The sequence below is a fragment of the Arvicola amphibius genome, chromosome X (assembly GCF_903992535.2).
Source record: "Arvicola amphibius chromosome X, mArvAmp1.2, whole genome shotgun sequence".
In the NCBI taxonomy this organism is placed as follows: Eukaryota; Metazoa; Chordata; class Mammalia; order Rodentia; family Cricetidae; genus Arvicola; species Arvicola amphibius.
The window spans coordinates 28,704,900-28,717,774 of record NC_052065.1 but is presented as its reverse complement, the minus strand read 5'-3'; the positions used below and the strand labels follow the sequence as shown (position 1 = coordinate 28,717,774).

The 12,875-nt window shown below is 41.2% G+C and overlaps 1 protein-coding gene across 1 annotated transcript; it reads left to right on the top strand.

Annotated features, from left to right (window-relative positions):
* Positions 1-639: 639 nt before the first annotated feature.
* Positions 640-1,188, top strand: Ppp1r2c (PPP1R2C family member C). Its single transcript, XM_038315681.1, has one exon. The coding sequence runs from the start codon at positions 640-642 to the stop codon at positions 1,186-1,188; it is 549 nt and encodes a 182-aa protein (XP_038171609.1).
* The last annotated feature ends 11,687 nt before the right edge of the window (positions 1,189-12,875 follow it).

Sequence of the window (12,875 nt, the reverse complement as noted above, 5' to 3'; positions counted from 1 at the left end):
CAGCACCAGAGGACTGGATTGAAGAGTGAGTCATCTCATCTAGTCTTAGAGTTGCACCCAGGATCCTGACTGGGCTAAGCAGCTGTGGGTGTGGCTATTCTCTGAGACATAAAGAAGGACAGGAGGGTCGGGGTGTGTGTGTATACATATACGTGTGTGTGTGTGTGTGTGTGTGTGTGTGTGTGTGTAGAGGGACATATGAAAGGGCATAAGGGAGAGGGGAAATTTTTCATCTAGTTAAGGTCTCCCATCTTTGCAATCAAAGTAGTGAGTTTTAAATGTTAGATAGTAAGAAAGATGTTTCACATAGCTTCCCTGTGCACAGTGTGTAGAGAAGTCCCAAAATAGTGATTCTCTTTCATATACCACAAAGGGGTGTTTTTATATTATATTAATTAATAAGAAAACAAAATCCAAGATGGCCACCAGAGAGGCCCGCTAAGCCGCAGCTGCCGCAGTGACGAAGATGGGTACATTATGACTTATCTCACTCCGTCCTTTGTGACCTACCCAGCCCTGGCGCTGCCACTGGAGTGCTGAGCGCCAGTCCGCCAGACAGATCTAGCTCCTGCTTGAGTCCGGAGTGCGGACAAGTGGCTGCGTTGGCCCAACTCTACCTTGGCCCCCAGCTTCCCAGTCATGGCATCCTCCACCACTTCACATCGGCCCATCAAGGGAATACTCAAAAATAAAAGTTCAACATCTTCAGTGGAGGATTCCACCCAGCCATCCGGAAGACCTGGCACCCAGGAGCTGCAGCGTAAGAAATCACAGAAGTGGGACGAATCCAACATACTAGCAACTCATTATCCATCCTACAAAGACTACGACTTAATGAAGATGAACGAGCCCAGCAATCCCTATGCCAGTGTGCCAAATGATGGAGAAGACACCATGACTGAAGTTCAAGGAAAGGAAGCTGTAACCCCTGACACCTTAGCGAAGAAACTTGCAGCCACTGACACCTTTGGAGGCAGATATCAGGGTGAGGAGCAAGAAAGCAGCGGTGCACATACGAGCAAATTCTTCCTGGACAAGCAAGAAAGGCAAAGACAATTTGAACTGAAAAGAAAGTTACATTACAACGAAGGACTGAACATCAAATTGGCCAGACAACTGATATCGGAGGAGCTACAGTCTGAAGTAGAGGACGACGAAAACCAACCACTTCTTAATTCAAATTTTTGAAGAAAAGACTACTACAGAAGAAGCTCCGACAATTGAACATCTAGAAATTCCATCAAAACGCGTATAAGATCTGCCGTTGCTGCTGCCCTTGCCTAAACCATCGCTGCTTCTTGCTTCTTAGAACCCGTTGTCTTAGTATGACAGTACTTACCTATTTAACTGTGTAATAGTGTTTAATGGTTATGCAGGAATTACATGGTAATCTTAGAAAATATTAAATTAGCTTAAATGTCTGTCTTTTGTGGCTGTGCTTTATTTCCTGCTCCAATAATCATCGGCTTCCTTTTTTAATTTGAAAACTGCCTTGAGCTAATTTTTGATTGAGAACTACTTGTGGGAAAGAATGTGGGAATGAAAATCTGTGTACCCCTTATCTACTTGGCAATATACTAGAAATGGTAATGAACATATTACAAAAAATAATAGTACCCTTTTATAGTCACATGGGTCCCCCATTTCTAGAAGTTTGTTATTTCATGACTGGTGAACAAGGTACTAGAGACATTCAGTGCTACAAAGACACATGTCTAACAAATGAATATATATTTACCCAGTAGAGACACTTGTCTGGTGTGGTTGCAAGGAGTAGGGAGAGGAAAAAATGAATGAAACACAGCCTAGGGGTTTGTGGGGAGGGTGGCTGCTTGTTTTTCAAATGGTGTCTGCTAAGACCACAGGTGGGACAAGGAGGGGCCAGAATTCTGGTAGTTGTTACATACCTATTGGAAAGAGAAATGGTTTCCAGATGACTATAGAATGAGCACCAATTTTCAGAAGAAGAGTGCTGTCTTCAAAGTTCCCGTAGACCTGAATATGAAAACAAAGAAGGTTGGAGAGATGGTCCAGTGGTTATGAGTACACACTGCTCTTGCAGACAGTTCAAGTGAAGTTTCTAGCACCCGCAATGGGCTGCTCGCAACTCTAGCTCCATTACCAGGAGACTTAATGCCCTCTTCTGTCCTCATGCACATGCTCCCTGCCCCCCCCACACTTAAAAATAAAAATAAAATACAAACCTTAAGACATAATCAACTATTAGTAGCATTTCTTGCCCTTGCAGAGGACCCAGGTTCAATTCCAGGCACCCATCAGTAACTCCAGTTCCAGAAGATCCAACACCATCTCCTGGCCTCCAGATGGATTGCATACATGTGGTGCAGAGACATACATGCAGACTTTTCACCTACACGCATAAAAATAAAAATAAATCTTTAAAAATTGAAAAAGACAGGGAAATCAGTTTGAGGATCTGTTTCTGCTCAAAAGAAGAAGATGATGTGGCTCCCAGTGCAATACAGCATAGACAATACAAAGACATAGGGGAAACAATTACTAATTCACACATATGTGGAATGACATATAAGAATGCTGAACAGAATAACATAAGGGTGTCAACAGGATGTGTATACTTGTAAATTCCTTTTTGTACAGGGTGGTGCTTACTCTATTATTTTCACAGCACAATCCCACATCAATGATCAGGAAAATACATAGGCAAGGAAAGAGGAAGACAGAACCTCCAAAATTTAAATTTTATTAATACTATCACTCATTTCTTATAGACATCTCGAAAAAAATTAACACTACTATTTATAAAATCTGTAATTGGAAAATTCAGCTCACACATGAAAGGATAAAACACTCAATGTCAACATTCATTCAACGAGAGACAGAGAAGGCTGAGTTTCAGCAGCCCAAGCTTCATGTTCAAGAGGCCTTTGAAGGGCTTAAGAATACAGACTGCAAAGATCTGGTGGAAGCTGAAAAACTTGTGTGTACTAGTGTGTGGTGTCTCTGTGTATATGTGTGCTTGGGAAAAGACACCAGGTATTCTTATCCACCAGCATAAATATAGTTCTCTAATACAATATTAGACATTATTAGTGCCTTAAAAATATAAGAGTTGCTATCATTATATAGGCAGAGCATTTTTGCACCACTGAACCTGCTTATGCATGCTGGGTACTAAACAGTTTATTCTTCCAAGGAACATTCTTTGTTTCATCTTCCCCCTCCCCTGTTTTAAAGCAAACTCTCTAAAAGGTGCATATGAACATGGTTTCCATAGCAATTGCAAGCATCAGTGATAACCCACAGCTTCTAAGTTATAATATACAGTCTGCACTATTAATGAGTTTCAAACTGCATTTCCATGAAACAACTACTTGGTCACTGATAGATAAGGTTAGACCCCATCTTCAAACTTTTGATTAAATCAGAATAGATCAAAATGCACCAGAGGGAGGAGTGTCCTTTTGAGAAAGTGTTTTGTTACAAACATTCATTCTTTCTGGAGGCATAACGGTCACTTTTGTGGTCTGTAATATTCAGATGGAAAAATTCTAAAGCATACACAAGTCTTTCTGGGTTATTAAAACATGTCATCATTTTCTCATTCATGACTGAGTTTCATTCTTAATAGCTCTGACTCTAAGAAAGCATGCAATAACCATCACTCCAAGGGCAGGTGTGATAGTTAATCTCCTAGGTCAGGAGAAATACAAGTTCAATAATAACATCAAATTACTTAAAGTTTGTTGTCTACATTGAAGGAGTCCCAATTGACTGGTGTGTTCAGTCATTTCCACCCTGTACAAGTGTACTTATAGGGATCCTTGAAGGATATTGCCCAAGGTCTTGAAAGACCTTTCTTTGGAATTGTTTTTGAAGATAGCGTCTAGAATAGAATTAGAATTTAACCAAGTATGGACAGGTAGCTCTGGAAAGATTGGCATCCAAGACCCAAGTATAAAGCCAGGGAAAATTGCATGGCCTTAGAGAGGTAAGAAGTGCCATGGTCTAGCCCATAGAACACACAAAGGTAGTAGGAGATGTAATTTCTTGAAGCAAGAGTGGCTTGATCAGACTTCTTTCTGAGAGATCCTTCTAGTTGAGGGCATGGCCATGAACCAGCCAAGATAAGAAAGACAAAGCTGGAGACAGTAAGCTGGGTTTCAGAAAGCTGAAGGTGATATTGTTCAAGCACCAAATTCCTTACTTTGTACTCCACAAAGTCACAAACTGGCCCTACCAGACACACAGTGGTCCCCTGACCATATGTATCTGCTTTACTCAGAGGCTGCTAAGAAGTCCAAATTCTCAGACCATATCCTAAGACTTCCTAACTCAGTGTGCCAGAGTCTCAGATCCAGCATTCTTGAACTAACAAGTTTCCCAGGGGATTTTCCAGGTAATCAAGTACTTAAATATGATGTTTTATTTATCCAACCTCCAAGCTCCATTTGGTGGGACAGATCTCACTGATCCTCTCTTTGCCCACGGGACAGTGTTTCCTCACAGGTGTATGAGGATAACAGTTACAATGCCTTCTGTGGATGGCTTTTATGGCTTTTGGAATGATTAAATGAAAAGGTGTTAGTAAAACACATGGCTTCTATTAAATATTCAGTGGGATGTTAGATGTTATTATTCTCCTCACCTGCACACATTTCTGTTCATCTATTAATCTGCTGATCATTTTCAGGACAGTGTATATTTCTAAAGCTACTTCTATTTTCTCAATGGACAGAGAAGCTTTTGTGTACAGGATCTATGTCCATGCGTCCAAAGCCTCTGAACACAGTGTCATATGCCAAATATGTTCAAAGTAAAGCTGAGAGGATGAGCTTGAACAGCTCTCCTCCTGTTAAATTGGATCACACAATCAACACAGGATTAGTCAAACACAATGTAGTCTCTGAGGCTATTGAAGCTTCACCATCATGAGCTTTCATGGATAGAGGTGAAGGCAGAGTGAAGAGTGGCTAGTCTCACAATGAAACAGTGCTTACACAAAACAGTGACAATTGCTTTATGTAATCTTCTCTTTGAGAATGTCCTTGATGTTTTCATCAGCCCTAGGCCTGGGAAGCAGAAGATAAAATGGGAGGACACTAAGCAGGATTTAGATGTAAAACCAAACTACAGTTTAATTTTCAAACACAATGAAATTTCTAGGACACAGTCAAGTTTAGGAAAGAAAGGCATTAATTCTGTCTCATTCAAGCGACAGGTAAAAATCACATCATCATTTATAGTAATGTGTGGCACTTTGTATCCCCGTCATATTTCTCATTCTCACTTTTTCCTTCCCAACTTCTTTTATTAATTACTATTCGACTTAAAGTGCAAGTTTTATAAACTGGAAGTAGAAAGGAACTCTTTGATCCTTAGTCCAAATCACTTCAATTTATTGCCTAAAGTTCTCTGTCTCAGAAACAAGGGGCATCAAAATATAACCCTGGGCTTAGAAACCCATTGGGAACCTATTTTTATCTATAACCACATGCTACCTCCTTCATATATGAGGAACATAAATTAACTATAAACCCAAATATAGTTGTTCTTGTTTGGAGACAGTTCTTGGGCTTTAAACTCAGAAAAGTCTTCCAGTAGAGTATGTCCTCTCATAGCAAACTGACCTCAACCAGCACCAGCCTCTACACAAACCCAAGACACAAAAACCAAGAAACTTCTCTTGAAGAGAAAAAAATCTTCCCTTTTAGTCTTGCTTTGTAAATACTTTCTGCTTGTATCTTGTACTTATCATTCCCAGCATGCCATGCTTGAATAATAAATGCATGCTGTGGAGAAACAGAAGCACAGTGGGCGGATTCTAAGAAAAAAATATCCCTCAGAGGGAGTGAGGCCCTTACATCATAGTCAGAAATTGCTTGCTCTTATCTTGCTTGGTCTTATCTCATGAGCAATAGTGTACAGTCATTTGAGTGGGGGTTATATTTGAATAGATAAGAACGTATTTCACCATCTTGTTAAATAGCACATTTCATAACATCCTTTCTAGACTAGCCCCTTGGGATGAAGCACCACCATAAGTCAATTAGAAGACTCTAGTTGTTTGAAAAAGGCACTACAAATCACTGGTCACACTCCACATTTTGGTTTATTATTTTAAGTCCATTGCCTGTAAATTTTCTTCCTTGACTTATCAGCAAGATTAAATAATTGATAATGGCAGATGCTCTTTTTCTGGAATTGTTTTAGAGCTGAAATGGGGAACTGGTAAATGTGCTAATGTGCCCTGCAGTCAAAAGTACCACAAGGGATGTATTTGTTCCTTTTTTGTTGTTCTGCTAAAGTACTGTGGCACAAACAACTAATAGAAAGAAGAGTTTATCTGGGCTTACTGTTCTGAAATGCTATGACTCTATCATGGCAGAGAGGTATGGCAGCAAGTGTCAGGCATGGCAGCTGGATAGGAAGCCTGGGTCTCACATCTCAAACACCAACACAAAGAAAAGATAGAAAAGAAAACTGGAAATAGAGTAAGGCCTTAAGCGCCCAAAACTCTCTTCAAGTGACATACTTCTTACATTAAGAGCATACATCATAGTAGAACCCCCAGACATAGACTAAGGGTTCAAATACATCGAGTCCATGGGAAGATGTTCTCTCTCATTCAAACCAACACAAGGAAAAGAAGGCTGGAACTGCATTTTTGAGAGGAGAGGAGAGGAGAGGAGAGGAGAGGAGAGGAGAGGAGAGGAGAGGAGAGGAGAGGAGAGGAGAGGAGAGGAGAGGAGAGGAGGGTGATGATTGCAGTAAGTTAAAGGCTAGACTATTGCTTTGAGATCAAGATGTAAGTAACATGGCTATCAGATTAAATTAATAATGTTTCATATCCATGAAATAACTATCTGGAGTTTAATGTCCTTTAGAGTCTGTGTAAAGAAGTGTTTAGATGTCTTAGACCAACAAGGGTAAAGGAGTCACCTTTTGACAAGAAACGGTTGGTTTCTTGAGAGGAATTTAAACAAAAAGACAATGAGTAAACTCCTGTCTCTCACCAGTCTTTAGGTTTTCAATATAGAAATAGAAACAGGGATTATAAATGTAATTAAGTGTTACAGAATATTATTTTAAGGTGTGTTACTTTCTGTTTATGCTGCATTTGTTTAATTCTGTGAAGCTGTGTTACTGTGCCAGTCTAAAACACATTATGGTCTGATAAAGAGCTGAATTGCCAATAGTGAGGCAGGAGAGAGAAATAGGCAGGGATGGCAGGCACAGCATACACATAAAAGGAGAAATCGAGGGGTGGGAGAAGAATCAGGGAGCAATGAGCGAACAAGGGAAGGAGGCTGTCAGGGGCCAGCCACCCAGCCACCCAGTGAGCCATATAGTAAGACTAAAAGTATGATATATAGAAGTAGGAAAAGGAAAAATCCCAGAGTCAAAAGGTAGATGGGATAATTTAAAAGAAGCAGGCTAGAAACAAACCAATCTAAGGCTGGGCATTAATAAGTAAGTGTCATTTATATGAGAGCTGGGTGATGAGTCCCCCAAAAAGACAAAGAGTAAAACATCACACAACAGATAAGTGATGATTTCCATCCAGGTAAAGTCAAAGGAGTCTCCCTGAAGGTAGAGCTGTAAGGTGAATTCTCTAAACTAGGTTGGGTCCTACAAGATTTACAGGGACTAAGAGAAGATAGCTTAGAAAATTCTATCATAGAGCCTTCCAGCTCCAAGTGCCAATAGATTACTGCAGCCACAGCCCTCACCAGAGAAGGTGACTTTTACAATGAAAGGGCAGTCTATGGAGTGCTCAGTACTAAATACATCTATATCACATGTCCACACCAAAGGCTCAGAGAGCACCACAGAAGAAGAGAAGGTGAAAAGGTTACAAAAGACAGAGGTTTGGGACAACTGCTGAAAAGCAATGCCTTCTGGGCATAACAGACTATGCATATATGAACCCCCAGAATCCATGACTGCCTTCACAAGAACTGTGTGAGTTAAAGCCAATAAACATTCCTTCATGGATAGAGGAGGGACTCATGAGATGCCCCCAACCCTGCTCAGGATCTATTGGCAGTTAGAGGCTGTTGGATAGAGGAGGGACTCATGAGACCCCTCCCCCCTCCTGAGGAGCTACTGGCAGTTGGAGAGTGTTGGGGAGGGTAAAACCAGTTCTCTGTTATAGTGTAGCCCCTGGTAGGTTGCCCACATTCAAGTGGATGGTCCCACATCATTGAACATACAGTCAGCTCTAATTTGACTCAGACTTATAGACGTTGATGTGAATTTAGGATGGAGATGTAGAAATGGGCACCTGGGAAGTGTTGGAGGAGAATTGTGACACGGATATAAAAACAAATATTTTCTAGATGTGTAACAGTCTCAAAAAATAAAGGTATACTTTAAAGTTTATATTGTATAGCTCAGAAAAGTGACAGAAAGAATGTTGGCTACTTAATGGAGCCTACAGGAGTTTAGGGGTGGATTGTTTCAGCTCTGTCTTGCTGGAACAGAAGATGAAGATTTCCATGAAGCTACCAGAAATATGTTAGAGCTTCAAGTGGAGGGACAGTCTTATTTATGGACAAATGATTCCATGATGGCAGGCCTTGCAACTTGACTGGAATTACACTAATGGGGAGGTATTGGTGCAGTCTGGTCTGGGAAGCTTAGCGCAGTGGTTTGCAACCTGAGGGTCATGACCCCTTTTGGATCAAATGACCCTTTCACAGGTGTCACCTGAGAACATTGGAAAACACAGATATTTATTCTATGTTCATAACAGAAGCAAAATTACAGTTAGGAAGTAGCAACAAAAATAATTTAATAGCTTGGAGTCACCACAATTTGAGGAATTATATTAAAGAGTCACAGCACTAAGAAGGTTGAGAACCACTGTCTTAGATCCTGTGGGAAGATTCTGAGGTAGCTCCAATCTCCTAGGTTAATGTGGGGAGGTGATCCCAGAAGGGTGGAATCTGACTGTACTTATCCTGGTACTAGTGATAGCCATGATTGTGTGTACTTGTGTTGTAACATACTGAGGTGGGTAAGGAACATCTGGATCTAGGAAGAGGCCTGTCTGGAGGAAGGGTCTTCCATAAAGGACTTTCATAGGGGATGAAGTGGTTGTAATAATAGTTTCTGCTCTGGGCTCTATAACAAAAGCTCTGTGGTACTTGTAAAGTCCAGATTAAGGGCCTGTCCAGTTTCTTGAAGAATATATAGAGCAAGTAAGTCAGTGGTTAGAGTAGGGTTAGGAGCTAAGCAGCCTGGAGTAAAAGTCAATCTGCCTTGTTTAACTTGTCATCCCCTTGCTTGTTAGTCTCACAGATGTCAGAGTGGTCCTTTGGGCAAACTTAGAAATACAAAATGGCCACCTAGATTGGAATTCAGATGCTTTCTGGAGCATCAAAGCCTCAGAGGTCATGCATGTTTAGTACTGAGGGCAGTGAGAAGATCTCTTGTCTCCAGATGACTGCATGAGTGTGGCTTAACAGGAAGCCTCAGGAAAATATATGTAAATGTCACCTCTCATTCATCCCTGACCCCAGTTGGAGAGTCCTAGAAAAGGCAACTAGCTTTGATTTTGGGGGCTGGCATGTGACTACTTAGAAAGGGCTTAGTGTCTGCAGTCTCTGTGATACTTACTATTGTATGACTTGAAAATCTTTGTCCTACCACCATAAAACCACTTCCACCTATGAGGTAGGTGGCCTGAAGGACAGAAAGTAGAGAATTGTCTAGATCTAATTTAGCCCTGTGGGAAATTTATGGAGTTCCTGTACAACAGGACTGGAGAGAGTACTCAAGTTTTAGATATAACAGACAGTGGCCGGCAGGATTTCACATGTTGCAAGGTATTCCAGTGAGCTGTGAGTTTTGTAAGACATGAGTCTGGTGCATATTGATTCTATTGTGTGACACGTAATAGAAGGCCCTTAAACTATTTCAAGGACATGGTAAGGCTTCTCTTAAGTGGCTGAATCTGATTATTTTAATGACTGTCAATGGGCTTTAAGAGCTTTATGCCGTCTTCCTGTCCCTTCCCAGCTTGCACCCAGAATCCTCCACCCCTCCCCCCGCCTCATCCTCCCGTCTTTGGGGCCACAAAATCCCACAGCTCAGCCTGTTTGGGCTCTGGGGACCTGGAATTGAGTGCACCCAGGCCGGTGGGAGGTCCCCTCCTTCATTTGACTGCCTGGGGCAAGGTAGGCCTTTGTCTGAGAGCAGCTTGGCCTGCAAGGGGACCTGACAGTCTGCCAGAGGATCCATCATTCTTTGGGGTGAGTGAGGAGTGAATGCCCGAACCGCGGCAGCTGCCTGGAGAGGGACCACCGACATTCCACACTCCCCCCCCCCCCCCCCCCCCCCCCCCCCGCCACCCGCACACTTCCTGCTCTTCCTACAGGGGTTATTCTCCCCGGATACTGCCTCTCTCTTCCTGTCCCTTCCCAGCTTGCACCCAGAATCCTCCGCACTTCTCCCCGCCTCATCCTCCCATCTTTGGGGCCACAAAATCCCACAGCTCAGCCTGTTTGGGCCCTGGGGACCTGGAATTGAGTGCACCCAGGCTGGTGGGAGGTCCCCTCCTACATTGGCCTGCCTGGGGCAAGGTAGGCCCTTTGTCAGTGAGCTGTTTGGCCTGCAAGGAGACCTGACAGTCTGACAGAGGATCCATCATTCTTTGGGGTGAGTGAATTTAATTCATTGGGGTGAATTGAACTTCTAAAAGAAGACTCAAAGGGGATTATTCAGAGGAACAAATGGGCAGGCGCAATGCAAGAATTCCTCCAACAATTTGAAAAACAACATGAAAGCACCAGAACCCAGCGAACTTCTAACAGGAGGACTTGACCACACTAATCAAGAAGAAGTAGAAAAAATTGACTTTATGAAAGTAATAGAGTCCCTTAAACAGGAGGTGAAAAACTCCTTTAAGGAAATGGAGGAGAAGAATAACAAAAAGTTTGAAGAATTGAGTAAATCCATAAACGATATCCTAGGAAACCAAGAAAAAACAATCAAACAGATAATGGAAACAGTGCAAGACTTGAAAACTGAAATGGAGGCAAGGAAGAAAACACAACCTGAGGGCCAACTGGATTTGGAAAATCTATGTAAACGAACAGAGACTACAGAAACAAGCATAACCAACAGAATACAAGAGATAGAAGAAAGAATCTCAGATTCTGAAGATACCATAGAGAAAATAAATGCACTGATCAAAGAAAACAGCAAATCCAGCAAATCCTCATCACAAAACATTCAGGAAATCTGGGACACAATAAAAAGACCAAACCTAAGAATAATAGGCGTAGAAGAAGGAGAAGAAATACAGCTCAATGGTTCAGAAAATATATTTAATAAAATTATACAAGAAAACTTCCCAAACCTAAAAAAAGATATTCCTATTAAGGTTCAAGAAGCTTACAGAACACCAAATAGACTGGATCAAAAAAAAATCCCCTCACCATATTATAATCAAAACACAAAACATACAGAATAAAGAAAGAATATTAAGAGCTGCAAAGGAAAAAGGTCAAGTAACATATAAAGGTAAACCTATCAGACTAACACCTGACTTCTCTATGGAAACCATGAAAGCCAGAAGGTCCTGGATAGATGTTTTGCAGAAACTAAGAGATCATGGATGCAAGCCCAGATTACTATACCCAGCCAAGCTTTCATTCACTATAAATGGAGAAAACAAAATATTCCAGGATAAAAACAAATTTAAACAATACATAGCCACAAATCCAGCCTTACAGAAAGTAATAGAAGGAAATTCACAAACAAAGGAGTCCAGCATTGCCCAAAATAACTCAGACATCTAGCGACCCTTCACCAGCACATCGCAAAGAAAGGAAACACACAATCTCTACTACCAAATAAAAAATGACAACCGGAGTTAACATCCACTGGTCATTAATATCACTTAATATCAATGGACTCAATTCACCTATAAAAAGGCACAGGCTAAGAGATTGGATACGAAAACAGGATCCAACATTCTGCTGTTTACAAGAAACACACCTCAACCACAAAGACAGACATCTACTCAGAGTAAAGGGTTGGGAAAAGGTTTATCAAGCAAATGGACCTAAGAAACAAGCCGGTGTGGCCATACTAATTTCTAACAAAGTTGACTTCAAACTAAAATCAATCAGAACAGATGGAAAGGGACACTTTATACTCATTACAGGAAAAATCTATCAGAATGAAGTCTCAATCCTGAATATCTATGCCCCTAATACAAAAGCACCCACTTATATAAAAGAAACATTACTAGAACTCAAGACAGCCATCAAACCAAACACACTGATAGTGGGAGACTTCAACACTCCTCTCTCACCAATAATAGGTCAATTCGACAGAAACCTAACAGAGAACTGAAAGACTTAATAGAGGTAATGAACCAAATGGACTTAACAGACATCTATAGAACGTTCCACCCAAACAGGAAAGAATATACCTTCTTCTCTGCGGCTCTTGGAACCTTTTCGAAAATTGATTACATACTCGGTAACAAAGCAAACTTCCACAGTTACAAAAACATATTAGTAACCACCTGCATCTTATCAGATCACCATGGATTAAAATTAGAATTCAACAACAATGCTACCCCCAGAAAGCCTACAAATTCATGGAAACTGAACAGTCAACTACTGAACCACAGCTGGGTCAAGGAAGAAATAAGGAAAGAAATTAAAGTCTTTCTTGAATTTAATGAAAATAAAGACACAACATACTCAAACTTATGGGACACTATGAAAGCAGTGCTAAGAGGAAAATTCATAGCACTAAGCGCCCACTTAAAAAAAATGGAGAAAGCACACATTGGAGACTTAACAGCACACCTGAAAGCTTTAGAAAAGAAAGAAGCAGACTCACCTAGGAGGAGTAGAAGACTGGAAATTATC